General features: G+C 47.5%; 2 protein-coding genes across 3 annotated transcripts in view; one reads left to right on the plus strand and one right to left on the minus strand.

Moving 5' to 3' along the window:
- Nucleotides 1-7762, minus strand: part of Tmod2 (tropomodulin 2) — a 30521-nt gene extending 22759 nt beyond the window's left edge. Inside the window, exons 1-2 of one of the 2 annotated variants that reach the window (XM_069995406.1) lie at nucleotides 7672-7762; nucleotides 1018-1200 (exon numbers count right to left, since the gene is read on the minus strand). In XM_069995406.1, coding sequence (XP_069851507.1) covers nucleotides 1018-1143 — 126 coding nt within the window. In that variant the 5' untranslated portion in view covers nucleotides 1144-1200; nucleotides 7672-7762. The other variant, XM_069995405.1, reaches the window with a different exon arrangement.
- A 3563-nt stretch (nucleotides 7763-11325) lies between these two features.
- On the plus strand, nucleotides 11326-20835 carry Lysmd2 (LysM domain containing 2). Its single transcript, XM_069995454.1, has 3 exons — nucleotides 11326-11595; nucleotides 17423-17733; nucleotides 19973-20835. The coding sequence occupies exons 1-3, from the start codon at nucleotides 11350-11352 to the stop codon at nucleotides 20013-20015; spliced, it is 600 nt and encodes a 199-aa protein (XP_069851555.1). The 5' UTR covers nucleotides 11326-11349; the 3' UTR covers nucleotides 20016-20835.
- The last annotated feature ends 1256 nt before the right edge of the window (nucleotides 20836-22091 follow it).

Consider the following 22091-nt stretch of genomic DNA (forward strand, 5'->3'; position numbering starts at 1 on the left):
CAGCCTCCTGAGTAGCTAGGATTACAGGCGTGAGCCACCAGCGCCCGGCTCAAAAAAGATTTTTAAGAACAACAGAAAAAAGAAAATAACATCAGAGCTAAAGACAGTGCTGGCTAAACAAATAATAAGTTAGCTTGCTATTATAAGAACTCATGAAGAGCCGGGTGCCAGTGGCTCATGCCTACAATCCTAGGTACTCAGGAGGCTGAGATCTGAAATCATGGTTCAAAGCCAGCCTGGGCAAGAAAGCCCATGAAACTCTTATTTCCAATAACCCACTCAGAAAACTGGAAGTGGCGCTGTGGCTCAAGTGGTAGAGAGCTAAGCTTGAGCTGAAGAGCCGAGGGACAGCGCCAGACCCAGAGTTCAAGCCCCATGACTAACAACAAAAAAAAAAAAACCCACTCATAAAGAAATTTAGGAAGTAGAGCTGTGGCTCAAAGTGGTAGAGGTAGAGTGCTAGTCTTGAGCAAAAAAAAGAGCTCAGAGACACATGTAGGCCTTGAGTTCAAAACCCCTCAGCCAAGAACAAGAAGAAAAAGAAATTCAGAGCCCTATTTAAATCTATTTGATATTAGATTTATAGTCATTCTAATCTATTTTCATATGATTGTCACAGATTTCAAGTTTTTTTCTGTATTATGGCAGACGTAGAGATATTGTTCAAGTGGAAGAATGCCCAGCCTTGAGTGACAATGCTAAGGAAGAGTGAGAGGTCCTGAGTTCAAGTCCCAGTACTGCCCCCTTCCCAAATGCATTTGAGGTTAAAAAAATGTATTTGAGGTTAGTAGATTACTTTGGAAATCCTTTCTTTCCCTAAGTTAATGTTTTTCCTCAATCAATGGGGGGAAAAATCCATTTCTCATTCACATGGAACTGATGGCTAAGAAACACATTTGCAAACTTCTCCATGAATTTGTCAAAGTAAATGACTGAGGACCAAGGAAGGAAGAATGCAGAATTCGCACTCAGAGCCGACGGATTTGTGTCACTCTGCTCCGGTTTCGCGTCACTCACCTCAGGATCAAGGTCATCAAGGACATTTTCCAACTGTTTCAGTTCCTCCTCTGACAGTTTGCCAAGGAGCTCATCTTCATCGATGTTCTTGTATTTCTCCAGCTCCTTTTGAAAGGGGAGCGCCATATTGGTTCATGCGCTCGTCCCTCGCACCAAGTGCTTCCAAAGTGATCCTTCACACCACTGATAAAGACACAGAAAGACTGTTGGAAGTTTTGTCTACGTAGATTCACCCACGGCACCCCCTGTTAGGGAGATTTCGGGACCAGCACACTGAAAGGTAATATCCCTTTTGGTTGTCAAGCAATGGCCATTTAGGAGGTCAATAAATCTGATTTTTCTTTGGTCAGTTGTGGGCTTGAACTCAAGGCCTGGATACTGTCCCTGAGCGCTTTCCCTCAAGGCTAGCACTCTACCACTTTGAGCCACAGCACCACTTCTGCGTTTCTGGTGATTCATTGGAAATGAGAGTCTCATCGACTTTCTTGCCTGGGCTGGCTTGGAACCTCGATCTTCAGATCTCAGCCTCCTGAGCAGCTAGGATTACAGGCATGAGCCACTGGCACCAGCTAACTAATTCTGATCTTTACAGTGTTGCAGCAAGGAAGCCTGTTCAGAGACCAGCAATGCCCCCCTATCTCCCCACTTTCCAGTGATGATTCAGATGAAGGTGGCCCCGGTGCCAAGCAGGAGGTCATAGGGCTAGGATGTGTGTGCCTGGCTTTCTGCGCCCAGAGTACTGAGTGCTTTTCCACCAGGCCACTTTGCCTTCCATCCTTTCTAAGAGCAAAACAGAGATCAACAATGCAGTAATTGTAAGGCAGTTGTGCACCGCACACTTGCCTCTTTGCAGGGAGAGAGAACTGTGAAGAATACAAAATGGGGTCCATTCAGGGAAGAGAGTTCGGGAGATCCCAGTGAGAAAGCTTTTGCCTAGTAACCGCCCTGCATCGTGACCAAGTGACACTCTGCAACGCTCCCACCTGACCAAGCAACTTTTTTCTCTTCTCCCTTTATTTGCCATTGTATCTCTATTCTCATTTCCTTTAGTTCTCTTCTTCTTTTGGTGCTAGTCCTGAGGCTTGAACTCAGGGCCTGGGTACTGTCCCTAAGCTTTTTTTTTTTTGCTCAAGGCTAGCACTCTACCACTTGAGCCACAGATCTACTGCTGGCTTTTTGGTAATTAAATGGAGATAAGTCTTACAGCCTTTCCTGCCTGGCTGGCTTTGAACCATGATCCTCAGATCACAGCCTCCTGAGTAGTTAGGATTATGGGCATGAGCCACCAGCATCCACTAGTCTTCCTCGTAAGCTTCAATTTCTGTATTCCAGCAAAAAACAAACAAAAGGGCTTATGGGAATATAGTGTACCTCAATGGTAGAGTGCTTGCTAGAATGAGAAGGGCTCTGTGTTGGGGTTTGATCCCCAGCACTAGAAGGAATGAAGGGAGATGAGGGAGGGAGGGAAAAGAAGGAAGGAAGGAAGAGTTTGCTGGCTGTCAGTGGCTCCCACCTGTCCATAACTCTTAGGAAGCTGAGATCTGAGAATCAAGGTTTGAAGCCAGCCCAGACAGGAAAGTCTTACCTCCAATTAACCACCAAAAAATCAAGAAGTAGAGCTGTGGCTCAAGTGGTAGAGCACTGGTCTTAAGCACACGAAGTGCAGAAACAGTGCCCTGGCCCTGAGTTCAAGTCCCAGGAAAGAAAGAGAAAGAAAGAAAGAAAGAAAGAAAGAAAGAAAGAAAGAAAGAAAGAAAGAAAGAAAGAAAGAAAGAAAGAAAGAAAGAAAGAAAGAAAGAAAGAAAGAGAAAGGAAGGAAGGAAGGAAAAGAAAAAGAAAGAGGGAAGGAAGGAAAATAATATACTATTTAATAGCATCAAAGATGCATAATTTATCATACATAATTTCCTGAAGTTGAGATGTTTCTCAGAACTGATGATATCATACAAACACTATAGCCTCTGTTCTTGTGCAGTCTGTGAGCATCCTGTGTTTCTCCCTGGGAAGTTGGCAGCAGAACTACATGGAATGCCCTGCTCTGTTCTCATGGCCTGTGTGCTCTGCTTGGAACTGGGCTCAGATTCAGCTCCACAGGATGCCCGATGTCAGAGGTGAGTGAAGCCTTCACTGTCTAATCAAATAACACTGCTGGCTCTTCTCCTATTTTTCTTTTTCTGCCAGTCCCAGGCCTTGGGTTCTTGCTTAGCTTTTTCACTCAAGCCTGGCATTTTACCACTTGAACCACAGCTCCACTTCTGGCTTTTTTGTGTGTGGATAATTGGACATAAAAGTCTCATTGGAGCCAGGTGGCAATGGCTCATGCCTGTAATCCTAGCTCCTCAGGAGGCTGAGATCTGAGGATCACGGTTCAAAGCCAGCCCAGGCAGGAAAATCCATGAGACTCATATCTCCAATAAACCACCAGAAAGCCGGAAGTGGCGCTTTGGCTCAAGTGATAGAGCGCTTGTCTTGAACTGAAGAGCTGAGGGACAGCGCCTAGGCCCAGAGTTCAAGCCCTGTGACCAATCAAAAAAAAAAAAAAGTCTCATTGCAGGGGAAGGGGCTGGGAATGTGGCTTAGTGGTAGAGTGCTTGCCTAGCATGCACAAAGCCCTGGGTTCGATTCCTCAGTACCATATAAACAGAAAAAGCCGGAAGTGGCACTGTGGCTCAAGTAGTAGAGTGCTTAGCCTTGAGCAAAAGCAGCTCAGGTTCAGTGCCCAGGCCCTGAGTTCAAGTCCTAAGACTGGCAAAAATAAAAAATAACAAGTCTCACAGACTTTCCTGCTCAGGCTGGCTTCAAACCACAATCCTCCTATCTCTGCCTTCTGAGTAGCTAATACTATAGGTGTGAGCCACTGGTGTAGGCTGTAGTTTTTCACCTTGAAGCAAACATAGATCCACTACAAAGAAGACTGGAACATTCTCATAGCTTTTAAAGGCCAACCTCAGGGGGTTTGTTTTGTTTTCCAGCTCAGGGCAGGCCTGCTGTATCCCCCTTTCCCCAAGCCCTGCCAGGGGTTCATACTTGTTTTCCTCCTGTCAGGGATGCTGCAATGGAAAGTTTGTCCAGCTGCAGCCACGCCTCCCGCAGGGTGACGGTCCCATAGCAAGCATTCAATGCGCAACCAGATCTGATGCACGCAGGGACATCAGACACGTGCTCAAACAGGAGGCCAGCAGTCCAAGTGAGCATGCGCACAGAGCTGCCCAGGATAATGGAAAATAGGACCTGAGCTGAAAGGGGGAGAGGCGGGAGGGAGTGGTGCCTCAGGCTCTTAAATAGCTCTTCCTATTACCCAGAAATTTAAGGCAAGGCTTGAGAAAGGGGAAAAAAAAATCGAGAGGCTTTCTTTGCTTCTCTCTCTCCTACTTCGTTTATGTATCAGTACTGTAAAGGGTGAAAATTAGATGCATGCAACATGAACCAAGACAGCCCTTTGCTCCCCCAAAAGCCAAGAGCCAATGCCCCGTGCTGATGACACATGCCTAAGAGCATGATTTTAAGATAGCCAAAATCTGAGAAGGTCCATCTCCAAAATAACCAACAAAAAAGTTGGACAGTATGTGTGGCTCAGGTGGGAGAGCACCAGCTGAGCAAGCTCAAGGCCCTGAGTTTCAAACCCTAGTACTGGAAGAAAAACAAAACAAAACACAAAAACGGTAGGGGCTAGAGGAGTAACCAATAGCTAGTAATTAGTAGAATACTTGCCTAATAAGGCTCTGAGTTCAATCCCTGGAGAAAAACAAACAAATTTCACCATGTACACTTTCTTTTGCCATTATTCTCTAAAAATGCGGTGGAATTACTTCCATAGCATTCCATCATATCAAGTATAAGTAACCAGAAATGATTTATTACAGTATATGGGAGAATGCAAATACTACGCCATTTTATAAAAGAGATTGAGATCTCCAGATGGAAGGGTCTGGGAACCAATTCCTTTGGGGGTACTGAGATACTTTGAAATGGATGCTAGGGATGGGATCTCTATGGAGTCTCTCACGTCTAGTCTTTTTGCTGGTTAACTGGAGAATGGCTTAGGTTTTCCTGCCCAGGCTGCCTTGGAACCATGATCCTCCTATCTCAGCCTCCTGAATAGCGAGGATTACAGGCGTGAGCCACCGTGTTTCCTGGCTCTCCCGCTCGCTCTCACCATTCTGCTGTACTCATTACATCCCTGAGCTTATTCTGCCATGTTGTGTGTTTCTTTTCTGAGCCCACTGGAAATCCTAAATGTCAAGGTGGTTACCTCCAACATGCACATCACCAAAGATGAAGGCCAGCCTTCTATGTAAATACAATATCCTTTCTACACTGAGGAAAATTAGCAATAATTCCGTAAGACCAATCTAACTATATACTCTATATTTGAATTTCCCCAATTGTCTCCAATTTTTTTTTTGGTCAGTCATGGGCCTTGAACTCAGGACCTGGGTGCTGTCACTGAACTTTTACACTCAAGGCTAGTGCTCTATCACTTTGAGCCACAGCACTTCTGGTTTTCTGGTGGTTAATTGGAGGTAAGAACCTCAGGGACTTTCCTACCAGAGCTGACTTTAAACCGTGATTCTCAGATCTCTGCCTCCCGAGTATCTAGGATTATAGGCATGAGCTATCACTGTCTATTCTTGGCAGGGAATGTTATACAGGAGACTCATACCACATGTTGTTTAAAACAAAAACAAAAACAGGTCATTTGGTTAAGGCAGTGACCTCCTAATCTCTTCATGGTAACAACATATTCTTCCTAAGTAATCTGTGCTGATATTCTCTGAAATAATGCAAAAATCCTGTGCCTTCTTGGGCACTGGTTGCTCATACTTGTAATTCTAGCTAATCAGGAGGTTCAGACCTGGAAGATCGAAGCTTGTGACCAACCTGTGTAAACACACACACACACACACACACACACACACACACAAGCTGTAAGATTCCCTCTCCCAAATAACCAGCAAAAAGCTTGTCTGGAGGTATGGCTCAGGTGGTAAAGCATCAACCCATTAAGAGCTAGAGGCCCTTGAGTTCAAACCCTAGTTCTGGAGGAAAGGAAGAAAGAAAGAAAAAAAATCTTGCTCCCAGCAATCTTCTACTCCAAGGTTCTGTGTAGTTGAGGAGTTCTTGCTTGAATGAACTGCAATGTCAGGATTTGCATTTGGCTGGCTTTGGGCTTGTTTTGCTCCTCTATGGTCTATTTAGTTTTCAAACAATAACCATCAGTGTGCATCTTCACATTCTCCCACCACACTCTGGGTCCTTCTGGCTGGAGCTTCCTCCCGCCTCCTTGCTGATCGCATCTGACAGCTCAGGCCCAGCCCTGGGGCTCGGGTACTCACTAAGGCCTCATCTGCTGATTTCATTCTTCAGAATAGAAAGAAGGGGGGGGCGGGTAACAAGCACATTGCAGTCTGCCTGTTACAGAAATCTAAATGGCTTTCACAGGACTGCAGAATACATAGCAGAAATAACTCTTAGATTTAAAATGTATATATTTGATTGTTTAAGCCCTGAAAAAAAAATCTTTCTCCCAAACTAGGGCGGAGCTGCCTGATTTTGGAATTTTTTTTTGTAATGTACCTTCATGGGAGAAGAAAAGAGATTCCGACATTATTTTACTCGTTCCCCCCCCACACACACACACTACCACACACCTCCATTTTGCATGGAGAAAGAAGCTGAGAAAGGCAAGGGAGACTTGCGTAGGGTCCCCCTGGCCCGATTTTAAAAACGATCTCCTACGGATGTTCTTTTGCCTTCCTGTCGGAAGCAGCACCGCGTGATTCTGACATTTAATGGGCACAGGCGTGGCGGTGCCAGCCGCCCCCTCTTCGTGGCTAAGTCGCATTTGCCATGCATCACCTTCCTACCTTGGAATACTTGTCAGTAAAAAGAGAGAGAGAGAAAAAAAAACCAACAACTTACATGAGGAGCCTTAAAAAAAAATCAGCCTCAAATCAAGGGGATCGTTTTAGGGAGCACGCGGTACCATCATTTCAATCCGCAAAGAAAAATGATTTATAGACATATATATGCGTGTGTCTGGTGCAGGGGCCGGAAGCAGCGAGCCCTGTGATTGACAGCTCCCCGGCTCGGCCCTGCCCCAGCACCTCCACAAAACCAGATCCCAGCATGCAGAAGACCCCGGGGGGGGGTGCAGCCCATCTCCCCCGCCCCGCACGATGGCAGAAATCGGGGATCACAAAGCGCAGCGTGGAGATAATCACCATCATCATCATCATCATCATCAGCCCCAGCCCTGCAGCCGGGGGCGGGGAAGGGGGGGGACCGAGACCGCGCCCTCCTCCCCGCTGCTGCCGGGCTGCGGAACCGCATTGCGGGGCATCGACCCCACATCCAGGGAGGAGGGCGGGGGACAACACCCCCTCCACACGCACACGCACACACACACACTCACGGGAGGGGGGGACATCCCCCCTCCCGGGGATTGCATGAGCCAAGCATCCCCCCCCTCACCCTCCGTCCTCCCTTCGCCCCCCTCCCCAGCGCGCTCACCGCTCCGTGCGCCCATCCCAGAGCCAGCAGGGCGGGTGGGTCCGTCCGTCCGTCCCTCCGTCCGTCGGTCCGTGCGTCACACCCCCCCCCCACCACACATACACACACACACACACACACACACACCCCGAAGTAACGGACCCAGGGAGCCGGGGCGGCGCCGTAGCCCCGGGGCGAGCGCGGCAATCAACAGGCGGCTCCGGGTCGGGGCGCGGCGCCGGGCGCGCGGCGGCGGCGGCGGCGGCAGCGGAGCAGCCTGGGAAGCGTAGTTCTCTCGGTGGCGCGCGCGGAGCAGAGTGGAGGTGGGGGGTGGGAGGGGAGGGGAGGGACCATTCAGGGGGAGGGGGATGCGAGTGGGAATGGACGGCGTGGGGTGGAGCAGGGGCTCCCCCTCCCCGCACCTTTCCCCCTTGGGGAGGCAGGTCTGAGGGCTCCCCAACGCTTGCGCTCCCCCTGCAGGGGTTCGCTCCCCTCCTCTCCCCACCCCTACCCCGGGTCAGCGATCGATCGTGCCCGGGAGGTGCAGGGTTCGTTGGAGACGCACCTCGCACCCCGGGGCCGGTGGAAGCTTTAAAAAAAAAAAATGCAGATTCAGAATGGAAACAAGAGATTGGGTTTTGGTGGTCGTGGTGGTGTTGGTTTTTGTGTTCGTGTCGCCTGATTTACGTCGTGGGGAGGGTCGGGAGGCCGGGGAAATGGAGGGGGGAAGGGTGGACGAATGCAAGCAGCGGTGGCCTCGCTGGTCACCAGTGTGGAAAATGAACGCTGCACCTTGTGGGTGGCGGTGGGAGGGAGAAACGCTGGGAGTAAGGGAAGGGGTGACATTGTCCAGAAAGAAAGGTACTCATTCTCTGACATGGGCAATGGTCACCCCTCTGTACATCAGCTTTATGATAATAAAAACAGTAACCTCAACAACAGCAAAAGCAGACTCAGGGACAGACCCCGCCCATCCTTTGGGGAGCCAAAGGAGTGGATGAGTTCCTCCTGGGGAGGGGAGGGAGGTAAGCCAAGCAAGGTTTAATGAGGCTAACCCCCCCCCCTTTTTTTTCTTTCTTTCTTTTTTTTTTGTCGGTCATGGGGCTTGAACTCTGGGCCTGGGCGCTGTCCCTCAGCTCTTCAGCTCAAGGCAAGGGCTGTACCACTTGAGCCATAGCACCACTTCTGGTGGTTTATTGGAGATAAGAGTCTCATGGACTTTCCTGCCCTGGCTGGCTTTGAACTACAATCCTCAGATCTAAGCCTCCTGAGTCACTGGATTACAGGAGTGAGCCACTGCTGCCCAGCTTACTTCTGGCTTTTTGGGGGTTAATTGGACGTAAGTGTATCTTGGATTTTTGTTGTCTACCTGGGCTGGCTTTGAACAAAGATCCTCAGATTTCAGACTCCCTAGAAGCTAGAATTACAGGCATGAGACTTGGTGTCTTCATCTGTCATAATAGGTTAAAAGTTAAAGACCCTAGCAACTGCCTGTAAGTGCTGCTCAATAAGGTGCTCTACTTGGGGGTCCACAAAGGAGTTCTTGGGTTCACTCACTGTGGTGAAGGCCTTACTTACAGTGCTAAGGATAAAAGATAGCTACGTCCTGTGCACTGCTATAATCATAACTACTCAGGAGGTTGAGATCTGAGGGTCTCAAAGCCAACCTAGGCAGGAAAGTCTGTGAGACTCTTACCTATAATTAACCAAAAAGCTGAGTGTGGCCCTTTGGCTCAAGTTTAGAGCCAGCCTTAAGCAGCACTCAGGTCCTGAGTTCAAACCTCAGTACTACTGAGAGAAAAAAAGGAAGGAAGGAAGGAAGGAAGGAAGGAAGGAAGGAAGGAAGGAAGGAAGGAAGGAAGGAAGGAAGGGGGGAGGAAGGGAGGGAAGATAAATAATTAGGCCTCATTTGGCCAGGTAGATGTTAAAATCTTCTATGTTTATTTCTGTCATTTTTGTAGCTGTTTGCATTCCATCATTGAATTTGCAGGGAAATACACTTTCCAAAGCTCTGCCAGGTAGGAGCGAAAATGAGCTATGGGGTGATGGCTAGACAAGGCCCAACTTATTAAACTACATAGCATAGTGCAGAGTGGGGGGGGGGTGGGGGGAAGCTTCCAGAAGGATTTGTCTTCCTTTCTTCCTTTCTTTTTTTCCTCTTTCTTTCTTTCTTTCTTTTTTTTGTCGGTCATGGGGCTTGAACTCTGGGCTTGGGCGCTGTGCCTGCGCTCTACTGCTTGAGCTACAGCGCTGCTTCCAGTTGGAGGTAAGAGTCTCATGGACTTTCCTGCCCAGGCTGGCTTTGAACTGTGATCCTCAGATCTCAGCCTCCTGAGTAGCTAAGATTACAGGCCTGAGCCACCATTGCCCGGCTCCCTGAGCTCTTTTGTTCAAGGCTAGCACTCTACCACTTGAGCCACAACTCCACAACTGGCTTTTTGGTGGTTAATTTTCCAATTAACCAACATTTAACCATAAGAGTCTTACAGACTTATCCTGCCTGAGCTGGCTTTGAACTGATCCTCAGATCTCAGCCTCCTGAATAGGTAGGATTACAGGCATGAGTCACCAACACCTGGTCAGAAGTTGGTTTTTATTTTTTTCCTATCTTAAAAAAAATAATTTGTTAATTCCAACCCCCTCCAAATAAACTTCTGCAGAGGAAATTCGATATTTTAAAATATTAGTAACACCTGTTATATTTAATACTGAAATACAGCTGCATGCTCACATCTGTAATCCCAGCTACTCAGGAGACTTGAGATCTGAGGTTTCAGGCTCAAAGCCAAGCCTGGCAGAAAAATCCGTGAGACTCATCCCCAATAAACCAGCAAAAAGGCAGAAATGGAGGTATGGCATCAGCCTTGAGCTAGAAAGCTAAGCAAGAGCATGAGGTCCTGGAGTTCAAACTCGAGCACCGCCCCCCTCCCCACAGCAATACATCGCATCTATATATATATAGGATGGGGGTGGGGGGGAATAATAAAACTGCATTTGTGAGTAGGGGTGAGAGGTGTTGGGAGGAGAGCTTCCCAGATGAAGCACAGGTAAAGGGTTCTTTGGTGAATTTTATGATAAGGTCCTCAGGGGCCTTCTGATTTCAGGGTGTCATCAAGGAAACACAAAGGGAAGATGAATGCAGATAGTAGGAAGTTACCTGTGATGAGCCAGGACCCCATACTGATTAGTCTGGCTGGCACTGGGTGTGCAGAAAAGAGGGTACCCCCCCAAATCACCAGCGGGTTAGTTGGGGGTTAGTTGGGGGAGGGAGGGGGGATCACACACCTGGCCTTAGAAACGCCTTGGAAGGAATTGGCCCCTCCAGGCTGAGTGTGGAGGTGGCTACCAGGAGAAAGCTATATGTGATGATGTGGGAGGGGAGGGGGGCGAGGAAACCTGGGTGATCTGGGGGGAGAGGGGTCATTCGGGTCATGGCTGGGGGTGAAGGGGGCGAGTTCTCTTGGCATTGGCAAGGTCATAGCCATAATCTGGAGGTTCCCTACAGAAGAGGCCCATTGGCGTTCTTAGTGCTGTGGCCCGGGCTGGGCCTTAGTCTGGGTTTTCCCTGCAGCCCCCGACTCCGCACCCCACGCAGCACCGCAGGGCGAAGGCAGGTGGCCAGGCCGGGGTGTAGTGTGCGGGGAGGGGGTGCTGCGGGGTCCACCTGCGCCCTTCCCCGGGCAGGTGCGCGGGTGGCCGGGGAGGAGGGCGGTGCCCGCCCAGCCCGGGCCTCCCCGCCGCAGCAGCAGCCCCGGGGAGGAGGCGGAGGCGGCGGCGGGGCGCGTTGGACGCGCCGCCCCCTGGGCGCGGCTCCGGGTCCCTCGGCCACGGCTTGGACCCATGGCGGCCCGGGCGCGGCCACCTCCGGGCTCCTCGCCACCGCCGCCGCCGCCGCGATCGCGCTCGGGCTCCGAGTCCGAGGACGCCGAGCTGTCGCTGAGCCTGGCCCGCACCAAGACCCGCTCGTACGGCAGCACCGCCAGCGTGCGGGCCCCGCTGGGCGCCGGCGCCCTGGGCCCGCGCCTGGAGCACCGCGTCCGCGCCGGGGACACGCTGCCGGGCCTCGCGCTCAAGTACGGGGTCACGGTGAGCGCGCGCGGCGCCGCGCCCGGCCGGGGGTCGGGGGCCTGGGGGGTCGTGCGTCCGGGGATTGTGGGGTCCGGGCCTTGGGGGTCGTGGTCCGAGGATTGTGGGCCTGGGGGTCGCGGGCCCGAGGTCAGGGACTGGGGTCGCGGGCCTGGGGGTCAGGGGCTGGGTCTCGGGTCTGGGGATCGTGGGCCTGGGGGTCAGGGGCTGGGGTCGCGGGCCTGGGGGTCATGGGCCTGGGGGTCGCAGGCCTGGGGATTGTGGGGTCGCGGGCCCGGGGTTAGGGGCTGGGGTCGCGGGCCTGGGGGTCGTGGGTCCGGGGATTGTGGGGTCGGGGCCTGGGGGTCCTGGGCTGGGAATCGTGGCCCTGTAGGCCGGGGGATTGTGATCCTGGGGGTTGTGGACCTGGAGGGGACTCGGGAGTGGGGAGGGGACTCAGTGGCTGGAGGGGGGGGGATCCAGGGGACCAGGGGGGCGCTGGCAGCCATGGGATCCTGTGCTGTGCCACAGAGTACAAGGCTGCCAGAGCCACCATTACCCTAACTGGCTGCCCAACCCTCATTCATTCTGCTTCCTTCCCTCCATCCCCCCTCTCTCCTCGTGTGTGTGTGTGTGTGTGTGTGTGTGTGTGTGTGTGTGTGTGTATGTGTGTGTGTGTGTGTGTGTGTGTGTGTGTGTGTGTACTGGGGCTTGAACTCAGGGTCTGGGTGCTGTCCCTGAGCTTTCAAGGCAGACACTCTACCACTTGAGCCACAGCACCACTCCTGGCTTTTTGCTGGCTAACTGGAGCTAAGTCTCTTACAGACTTTCCTGCCCAGGCTGGCTTTGAACCAAGAGCCAGACCTCAGCCTCCTGAGTAGCTAGGATTACAGGTGTGAACCACCAGGGCCTGGCCCCAGTCCCAGACCTATTAGGGGAGGGGGATCAAAGAGAAGCAGGGTTTTGGCATGGGCTAGGGCCTGGGCGGCCTTTGCTGGACATCTGGTCTCCCCACCAAGTATTTACTTAAAGCCCAGATGTCAGGCCTGTGCTAGTAAACAAGCTCTGTGAAAAAGACTACTGGATAGTTCTGGGCTTTTTTTTTTTTTTTTTTTTTTTTTTTGTCTTTAGAAGTGAAATTACACACCTTGGGTTCATTGACAACCATGAATGCGATGCCAGACAGCCACCAAGAACTGCAGTGTCGCTAGGGAAAGCCGAGGGCTGTATTTATTATAAATTTATAAGTATGTGTCTTGGGCATATTGCATTGTGCCTCTGGGAAGCACATAGAAACCTGAGGGAACACATTTTTCATGAAAATTATTGATAATTAACACTGAGCTATGTGATGCACCCCCCACCCTTCCACCCCGGGCCCTTCCTTCCTTCCTTTCTCTCTCTCTCTCTCTCTCTCTCTCTGTCTCTCTGTCTCTCTCTCTCTTCCTTCCTTCCTTCCTTCCTTTCTTTCTTTCTTTCTTTCTTTCTTTCTTTCTTTCTTTCTTTCTTTCTTTCTTTCTTTCTTTCTTTCTTTCTTTCTTTCTTTCTTTCTTTCTTTCTCTTTCTTTCTTTCGCCCAGAAGTGGGGCTTGAACTAAGGGCCTGAGCACTGTCCCTTATTAGTTTTTACTCAAGGCTAGTGTTCTACCACTTGAGCCACAACTTCAGTTCTGGCTTTTTGGTGGTCAACTGGAGACAAGAATCTCGTGGACTTTTATGCCCAGGCTGACTTCAAGCCATCGTCTTTAGATGATAAGTCTCCTGAGTAGCTAGGATTACAGGCTTGAGCCACTAGTGCCTGGCTTGTGATGGATGACCTTTTTACATTGGAGTTCAGTATCAGTTCAGTTTTCAGTGTTCCTTTCTGAAACATCTTAGACAGACAGGGAGAAGAATGATACCCAGATCTGTATCTTGCGCTTAAAGTGAAACTGGGCATCACCAAGGCCAGAGACAGAACTTGTGTTTTGCATATTGAAGTGAGTATATATTTACCATCGAGTCTTTTGTTATCTAAACATTTTAGGATGGGGCAGTTCTATAGATGTTATACCTCTCAGAACTCCTGCTACATGTTCTTGGGAGATCTCTAGTTGTCTTTGGGTATTATTGAAGCCTGGATTAGGTCAGAGTTAGAGAAGAGTAGACTGGGAAACATTGTTATTAACTGTTTGCAATATTTAACTGTGGACCAAACATTGCATGAATCTTGTTTGAACTTGATCTTAGTTAATTTGGTGTTCACTTGATCTTAGTTAATTTGGTGTTTACAAGAACCCTAGGAGATAGATGTAATTAATCATTGCTTGGATGAGAAGATAGATTAAGAGATAAAGATATTTTCTAAGTATATTCATTGAGATCAGGGTTGAATTGACACAGTGATAAAGCATTTTCCTTCTTTTGTTCCTTCCTTCCTCCTTCCCTCCCTTCCTCCCTCCCCCCTTCCCTCCTTCCCTCCTTCCCTCCTTTCCTTCCTTCCTTTCTTCATGCCAGTATAGGACTTGAACTCAGGGCCTCTCACTCTCTCTTGGCTTTTTCTCTCAAGGCTGGAGCTCTACCACTTGAGCCACAGCTCCACTTCTGGTTGTTTATTCTTGCTGGTTATTTTGGAGATAAGAGTCTCTTGGATTTGTCCACCAGGCCTGGTTTTGAACCTTGATCTTCGTTTCTCACATTCCTGTGTAGCTAGGATTACAGGCATGACCTACCAGTGCCTGGCTTGTCTGGTTTGTATCTTTTCCTAGCCTGGCCCCTTCTATATTCAGCACATCCCTCGGGGTATCATACTCCCCAAGTCAGGCAGGTGAGAAATTTTAGTCCCCAAAGTTGAGCAAATGTGGTAAGACCAGAACCCTGGCGAGGGGCTGAGTGAGGAGATGTAGCCTGAGGAAGATGAGATCTGGAGACCACAGAATGTGAACTCCACAGTTGCTGCTTTTTGCTGTTGGTGCCGCTCCCAGCTTCTATCCGCTTCTGGTCTTCATACAGCTTTACACACAGGATCATACCGGAATAGAGGAAGTGAGCCTGGGAAACTAAAACTCTTTGGGCCAGGTTGAGTAAACTATTAAATATAGTTCCAACCACAGACATAAACCGGCTAGGGCTGTGTTTATCTCCTCTGAGATATGAAGGTCCCTTCCTTAGTCTGGGATTTTAGAGTTAGCTATTGATTTTTTTTTTTCCTCTTACATCCTGGCTCTAAGCAGTTGGATTCAAGCCTGGGGAAAGAGAGGAGGAAACAGATTAGCTCTAGGTTGCCATGGTGAGCTTTTCACCCGGAGGAAACCCTGGATAAACTTTGGAGAATGGTAGAGAAACTGAAAGTGGAAAAAGACAGCACAATAGTCCTATTATTTGCATAAACTTTTTGTCTTTTTTTTTTTTTTTAACCCTCAGGGAGCTTGCCTGTCTTTTCTACAAACTGGAGTCCACCTTATCTCCCATAAGTGACCTGTACAGTTTGTTTTATATATTTTTTTATTTATTTTTTTTATTTTATTTTTCCTGGTACTAGGACTTGCTCAGTTTTCTTGCCTGGGACTGGTGCTCTACCACCTGAGCCTTGCCTCCAGCCCATCTTTTTGCTGGCTAATTGGACAGGTAGTCTCATGGATTTGTCTGGCTGGGCTGGCTTCAGACAGCAATCCTCCAGATCTCAGCTCCATGAGTCACTAGGATTACAGGTGTAAGCCACCAGCACCTACCACATGTAAAAAGGAGATGGTGAGATCCAGATTGAAGAGTGGTTGTGAAGGTTAATTGAGATAATGTGTATCTTGCTCTGGTTTGGGGGAGAGACATCCGTGGACTGTGGAACAATTGGAGGTGATAAAAAAAGCTGTATTACAGGGCTGAGAAGGTGGCTCAGTGGGAGAGTGCTTGCCTTGCATGCATGAGGCTCTGGGTTCGATTCCTCAGCACCACATAAGCAGAAAAAGCTGGAAGTGGCGCTGTGGCTCAAGTGATAGAATGCTTGCCCTGAGCTGAAGAACTGAGGGACAGCGCCCAGGCCCAGAGTTCAGGCCCTATGACCGACCTTCCTCCACCTCCCCAAAAAAGCTATATTATACATTCAAGCTTCCTTATCTGTTGGTTGTCAAAATAAGGCCAGATATTAGTCTGTATGAGCCTTGCTGCTCATATTTGTTGTTGTTGTTGTTGGTGGTGGTGGTGGTCATGGGCTTGAACTTAGAACTTGAGTGCTGTCCCTGAGCTTTTTTTTGTTCAAGGCTAGCACTCCTGTTTCTCGTATTTGTAAAAATGGATCTTCACATCCCCAGTCTATAGGACAAAAGAATGATACCCTGATGGAAAGGGAAGGAGGGAAGGAACAAAAGAAGGAAAATGCTTTATCACTGTGTCAACTCAACCCTGATCCCTTCCCTGTCCCATAGCTACTGATTCTTCAAAGTCCATTTAGTGTCAAAACACTTAAAATCAGAAGCTGAGTGTCGTAGTTTTCACTTGTAATCCCAGTACTCAGGAAGGCTGACAGGCTGAATCACAATTAGAATCCCACACCACGTGTGTGTGTGTGTGTGTGTGTGTGTGTGTGTGTGTGTGTGTGTGTGTGTGTGTGTGTGTGTGTGTGTGTGTGTGTGTGTGTGTGTGTGTGTGTGTGTGTGTGTGTGTGTGTGTGTGTGTGTGTGTGTGTGTGTGTGTGTGTGTGTGTGTGTGTGGCCTTTCTCCTTTTCTTTTCTCTCTCTTTTTATTTTGCTGGTCCTGGGGCTTGCAGTCAGGGCCTAGGTGCTGTCTCTGAGCTCCTTTTACCGATGACTAATGCTCTATCATTTGAACCACACCACAACTTCTGGCTTTGTTTTTTGGTAATTTATTGAAGTTAAGAGTCTTATGGACTTTCCCGCCTGGATTGGCTTGGAACTGTGATCCTCAGATCTCAGCCTCCTGAGTAGCTAGGATTACAGGTGTGAGCTGCTGACACCCAGCGTGGGGCCTTTCTTAATGTCTATAGTCCCACCCAGCCTCTACCATCCTTCCTTCTAAATTCTCTTCTACCACCTTGCCTATCTTTTAAGTCATTGGGTAAGTGAAAGGGAGACAAAGGAAGCCTTCACAAATAAAATAATATCTGGAAGAGCCTGATGCTGGGAGCTCATGCCTGTAATCCTGGCTACTCTGGAGGCTGAGATTTGAGGATTGTGGTTTGAAGCCAGCCCAGGCAGGAAAGTCCAAAAGACTCTTGTTGCCAATAAACTATTAAAAAAAAAAAAAGCGTGAGTGGTGCTGTGGCTCAGGTGGTAGAGCTCTAGCCTCGAGCAAAAGAAGCTCAGGGACAGTGCCCAGGCCCAGAGTTCAAGCCCTAGGGCCAGCACACCCCCCAAAAAATCAGGAATTTTTTTTCTTTAATTCAGATAACTGAAATGTTAAAAAAAAATAAGATGAGACAATTTATTGGGAGGAAAGGATTGTGAGAACTGTGATTTGAAGCCAGCCCAGCAAAAAGTGACTGGGATCTCCATCTCAATAAATAAATTGGGTATGATAGTTCCTGCTGGTAATCCCAGCTACACAGGAATGGATGGTTGTGGTCTGACAACCATGTGTGGAGTATAACTAAACCAAACACAAAGGGAGGGGGGGTTGGGAGGGGCTCAAAGGGTAGAGCATCTGTCTAGCAAATTTTGAAGGCATTCAATTCACACTCCAGTACCAGGGGGGAAAACCACCACAGGAATCTATTAAGTAAGTGATTTAAGGCCACTAAGGTAATATGGCTGACAGGGGAAAGAGTGATGGGTGGTAATAGACCCTAGTCTTGGGTTGGATAATGTGTAACTGTGTTTCCTTTTCTTTTTCTTTTTCTTTTTTTTAATGCATTTTAGATGGAGCAGATTAAAAGGGCCAATAAACTGTTCACCAATGATTGTATATTTCTAAAGAAGACTTTGAACATCCCGGTTGTAGCTGAGAAGCCTTTGTTGTTTAATGGACTGAACTCCATTGACTCTCCAGAAAATGAAACTGTAGACAATCCTGAAGAGACACCTGAGGGGGTTGGGGTCCAACTCCCTCCTCCCAGCCCTGACCTCCCCGTGCAGCCCCAGGAAGTGTCAGCCAGAGATTTCCTGCAGAGACTTGATTTGCAGATTAAGATTTCAACCCAGGCAGCCAAGAAACTAAAAGAAGAAAGCAGGTAAAAATTCCTTGGTACTGCTGGGGGCTACTAGTTGCTCACACCTGTAATCCCAGCTACTCAGCAGGATGAGATCTGGAGGATCTTGGTTCAAATTCAGCCTGGGTGGGTAGGAAAGTCTGTGAGATTATTATCTCCGATTAGCTAAAAGGTGAAGCTGTGGCTTAAGTAGTAGAGAACTGGCCTTAGATGAAAGAGCTAAAGGACAGTTGCCCAGGCCTTGAGTTCAAGCCCCAGTATTGACAACCACCAAATCTGTACTTTGTTTTAATAGTATCATTTGGCTTGCAGTCAAGGTGAAGGTTATGTGGATACCTTCAAAGGCTGCAGGGCCCTGGAGAAGACTTGTAAAATACAGACGCTCATAAAACTCGTCAAACCCTGTCTGTTTTCACTCCTATGTTAAGATTTCCTGTGGAAGCTGGGCGCTGGTGGCTTACGCCTGTAGTCCTAGCTACTCAGGAGGCTGGGATCTGAGGATCATGGTTCAAAGCTAGCCCGGGCAGGGAAGTCTGTGAAACTCTTATCTCCAGTAAACTACCAGAAAACCAGAAGTGATGCTGTAGCTCAAGTGGTAGAGTGCTCACCTTGAGCTGAAGAGCTGAGGGACAGCGCCCAGTCCCAGAGTTCAAGTCCCACGACCAACCAAAAAAAAAAAAAAAAAGATTTCCTGTGGACTTTCTTCTTTGATTTTCAATTTGGCACTAGAGTAAAATTTTCTCTCTTATAGAATTGTTTTCCTTCTTCCTCTAGGAAGGTACAAACTGCCACGTTTCCTTTCTCTCCCCGGCTATTAGGAAGCATGCAACTAAAATTGTTGCACAGGCTCAATCACTAACATATTTACTTATTACTTATTTTTTTTGTTTTTTTTTGTTTTTGCTGTATTGGGGTTTGAATTGAAGACTTTGCTCTTGCCAGGCGGGTACTAACTCTACTACTTAGACATGCCTACAGCTGTATCTGCTTTCATTATTTTCTGAATAGAATTTCACATGTATGCTCAGGCCAACCTGGACCACAATACTCCTATTTAAACTTCTTGCTTAGCTGGGTTGACATGAACTTGCCACTGTAGTAGGCTTTTTATTGGTTGATATGGAGTCTTGTGAACTTTTTTTTTTTTGTCAGTCATGAGGCTTGAACTCTGGGCCTGGGCGCTGTCCCTGAGCATTTCATCTCAAGGTTAAGATTCTGTCTCGTGAACTTTTTAACCCAGCCCGACTTTGAAACTTGATTCTCCCTATGTCTGCATCCGGAGTAGCTGAATCTTTAGATCCATAACCTTTGTTGTATGTGCCCTAAGTCCTTTTGAGAAAGAAGAAGACTATATAAAATACAAACTGTAATCAACCTTAATTAAATTAATGTAACTTTAATACTATGTACTTAAATGTCGTATAAAAATGCATTTTTTCTTTTCTTTTCTTGTTTTGTGCCAGTTCTGAGGTATGAACTCAGAGCCTGGGTGCTGTTGAACCTGAGTTTTTTTTTGGTCCAAGTCTAGCACTCTTATCACTTGAACAACAGCTCCACTTTTGGCTTTTTGTTGGTTGATTGGAGATAAGTCTCATGGACTTTCTTGTGCAGGCTGGCTTTGAACCTGAATCCTCAGGTATCATCCTGAGTAACTTGGATTACAGATGTGAGCAACCAATGCCCAATTTGTTTTGATTTTGAGACCTGCTTTTGCTAGATGTCCTAGGCTAGCCTAGAACTCAAGATCCTTCTACCTTAACCTCCCAAGTGCTGGGATTATTGATAGGCGTGTGTCACTACACAGCCTGGCTCTGAATATAAGAATTTTATTCTAATAACTGAAGCACCAATAAGATGGAAACAAACCGGTGCTACTTAATAATTTACCTTTCATGCAGCATTTATCTTTCAAAAAATTCTTTTTGCCAGTCCTAGGACTTGAACTCAGGGCCTGGGCACTGTCCTTGAGCTTCTTTTGCTAAAGACTAGCACTCTACCACTTGAGCCATAGTGCCACTTCCGACTTTTTCTGTTGATGTGGTACTGAGGGTTGCATGAATGCTAGGCAAGCACTCTCCTACTAAGCCATATTCCTAGCCCTTGAGATATGCCCAGTTTTCTAAGTTGATATAACTCCTGACTTTTTTTTTTTGGGGGGGGGGAGCTGAATGTGAAGTTATAATCTGTATATGTTTTAATTATCTGAATGTACTTTTAAATATTAATCTATGCTGTTTCTTCTTTTTTTTTTTTCTTTCAGAGACGAAGAGAGTCCCTATGCGGCCTCAGTCTACCATAGTTAGGTGATTATCGGGCATAACTCACCTGAGAGGTTTGGATTGTAAAAACTGACGTGAAGATTTCGGATTCTCATAGCATCTTTGTAAAACTGCAATTCAGTAGACCTGTAATTTTAAGTCTTTAGTATGGCCTGACAGCAACACTGTATTCTGAAGTGCTCACTTTTTTTTTTTTTTTTGCTCATCTTGGGTCTTAAATTCAGGGCCTGGGCGCTGTCCCTGGGCCTTTTTGTGCTCAAGGCTAGCTCTCTACCATGTGAACCACATAGTACCACTTCCAGCTTTTGCTGAGTAGTTCATTGGAGATAAGAGCCTCCCAGAAGCCTGGGCTAGCTTCAAATGTGATCCTCAGATCTCAGCATCCTGAGTAGTTAGGATGACAGGCATGAGCCACCGGTGCCCGGCTTGCAGCTCTCACTTTTGTAGGTGGTTTTAGATTTGCTTTTGTAAATACTGGTTGACATAAAATACTAGAGACTATTTCTATATTTTAGCTGAAGACTTTTTTTTCTTTTGCGGTACTGGGATTTAAACCCAAAGGCCCTGTGCTTTGAGCCCCTACCACTTGAGCCACGTTCCCATCCTATACCTGAAAAGTTTATCTCCTGTGAAAAACACCATGGCTGTTTAAGTGATGCTGAATTTGTTGTGTCTTTATAACTGAAGTGCTACATATATATATATATATATATATATTTCAATAGGTATTGCATATTCTGTATTAATAAAAGAACTAAATTTTGTCTTCTATTTTGTAAAAAAAAAAACAAAAACACACAAAAAAAACTACCAAAGCCTGAATGAGAAAAATAAATTATGTTTTCACATAGGAGTGACTTGTTGTGTTTTCTTTTTCATGGGAAAATAAAATAGATGTTGAAATTATATACTTAGAAATGGTGACTTTTCTGCCCAGGCTGGCTTTGAACCATGATCCTCACATCTCAGTCTTCTGAATAGCTAGGATTATAGGTATGAGCCACCAGCTCCTGGCTATAAATGCAATTTTGAAGGACAAAAAATAGCAATAACCTAAGAACAAATTGATCCCAGTCCCTACAGCCTCTTTTGCTGTCATTGGTCTATGGGATTGAGTGATTCATGAATATGGAATTCTAACCAGAAGAAGAAATAAAGAGCCCCCAGATGCGACCTATGCCTGATTCTAGTTTCTTTTGATCTTACCGCTACATCACTCAATAGAGTGTCATACACCACCATCCTCTACCACTTGAACCATGCACCCTCAAGCCCTTTTTTTGTTTTAGTCATTTTTGCAGGTAGGGTTTTTGTTCTTTTTGTCATTGTTGGTCGTGGGGTTTGAACTCTGGGCTTGGGTGCTATCCCTCAGCTCTTCAGCTCAAGGCGAGCACTCTACCACTTGAGCCACAGTGCCACTTCCAATTTTCTAGTGGTTTATTGGAGATAAGAGTCTCAGGGAGTTTCCTGCCTGGGCTGGCTTTGAACCGTGATCCTCAGATCTCAGCCTCTTGAGTAGCTAGGATTATAGGCATGAGCCACCGGCACTTGGCTTCACTGGTCCTTGGGATTGAACTCAGGGTCTAGGTGCTGTCTCCCTGAGCTTTTTTTTGCTAAAGGCTGGCATTCTACCACTTGAGCCACTTCTGACTGGCCCCCTCCCCCACCTTAGAGAACTAGAGATAAGGAGTTTCATGAGCTGACTTCAAACTGCCTCCTAAGTAGCTAGAATTACAGGTGTGAGCCACCATTGCTCCGTGTTTTTAAGAGTATTTTTTGTTGTTTTTTGTTTTTGCTGCTGGACCTAAGAAAGATCTAGGCAAACAGGTCAGCAGAAAAGAGCAAATGGCTCTCTACCTACCAAGGCCTTGAGGCAGTGTGAGCTGGTTGCATCTCTCTAATAATCAAACACTTTCTTCAAGGGGAATTTGGCCTAAAAAACAGAACCCATGACTTAAAAACAGAACCCGTTTAATTCTGCAGGAATATGCATGCGTGTGTGAGACAGTGAACAGAGGATTCAGTTTTCTGTTTGGTTCACAGGCTCTTCTAGAGCTACACACACACACACACACACACACACACACACACACACACACA

The sequence above is a fragment of the Dipodomys merriami genome, unplaced genomic scaffold, assembly GCF_024711535.1.
Source record: "Dipodomys merriami isolate MVZ:Mamm:240054 unplaced genomic scaffold, mDipMer1.0.p SCAF_48, whole genome shotgun sequence".
Lineage (NCBI taxonomy): Eukaryota > Metazoa > Chordata > Mammalia > Rodentia > Heteromyidae > Dipodomys > Dipodomys merriami.

Bases quoted from the DNA above. Each gene is read 5' to 3' on its own strand.
- Lysmd2 (XM_069995454.1), top strand. From the start codon at position 11,350: ATGGCGGCCCGGGCGCGGCCACCTCCGGGCTCCTCGCCACCGCCGCCG. The intron at 11,596-17,422 runs GTGAGCGCGCGC...AATGCATTTTAG, and splicing joins CGCTCAAGTACGGGGTCACG to ATGGAGCAGATTAAAAGGGC. The intron at 17,734-19,972 runs GTAAAAATTCCT...TTTTTCTTTCAG, and splicing joins AAACTAAAAGAAGAAAGCAG to AGACGAAGAGAGTCCCTATG.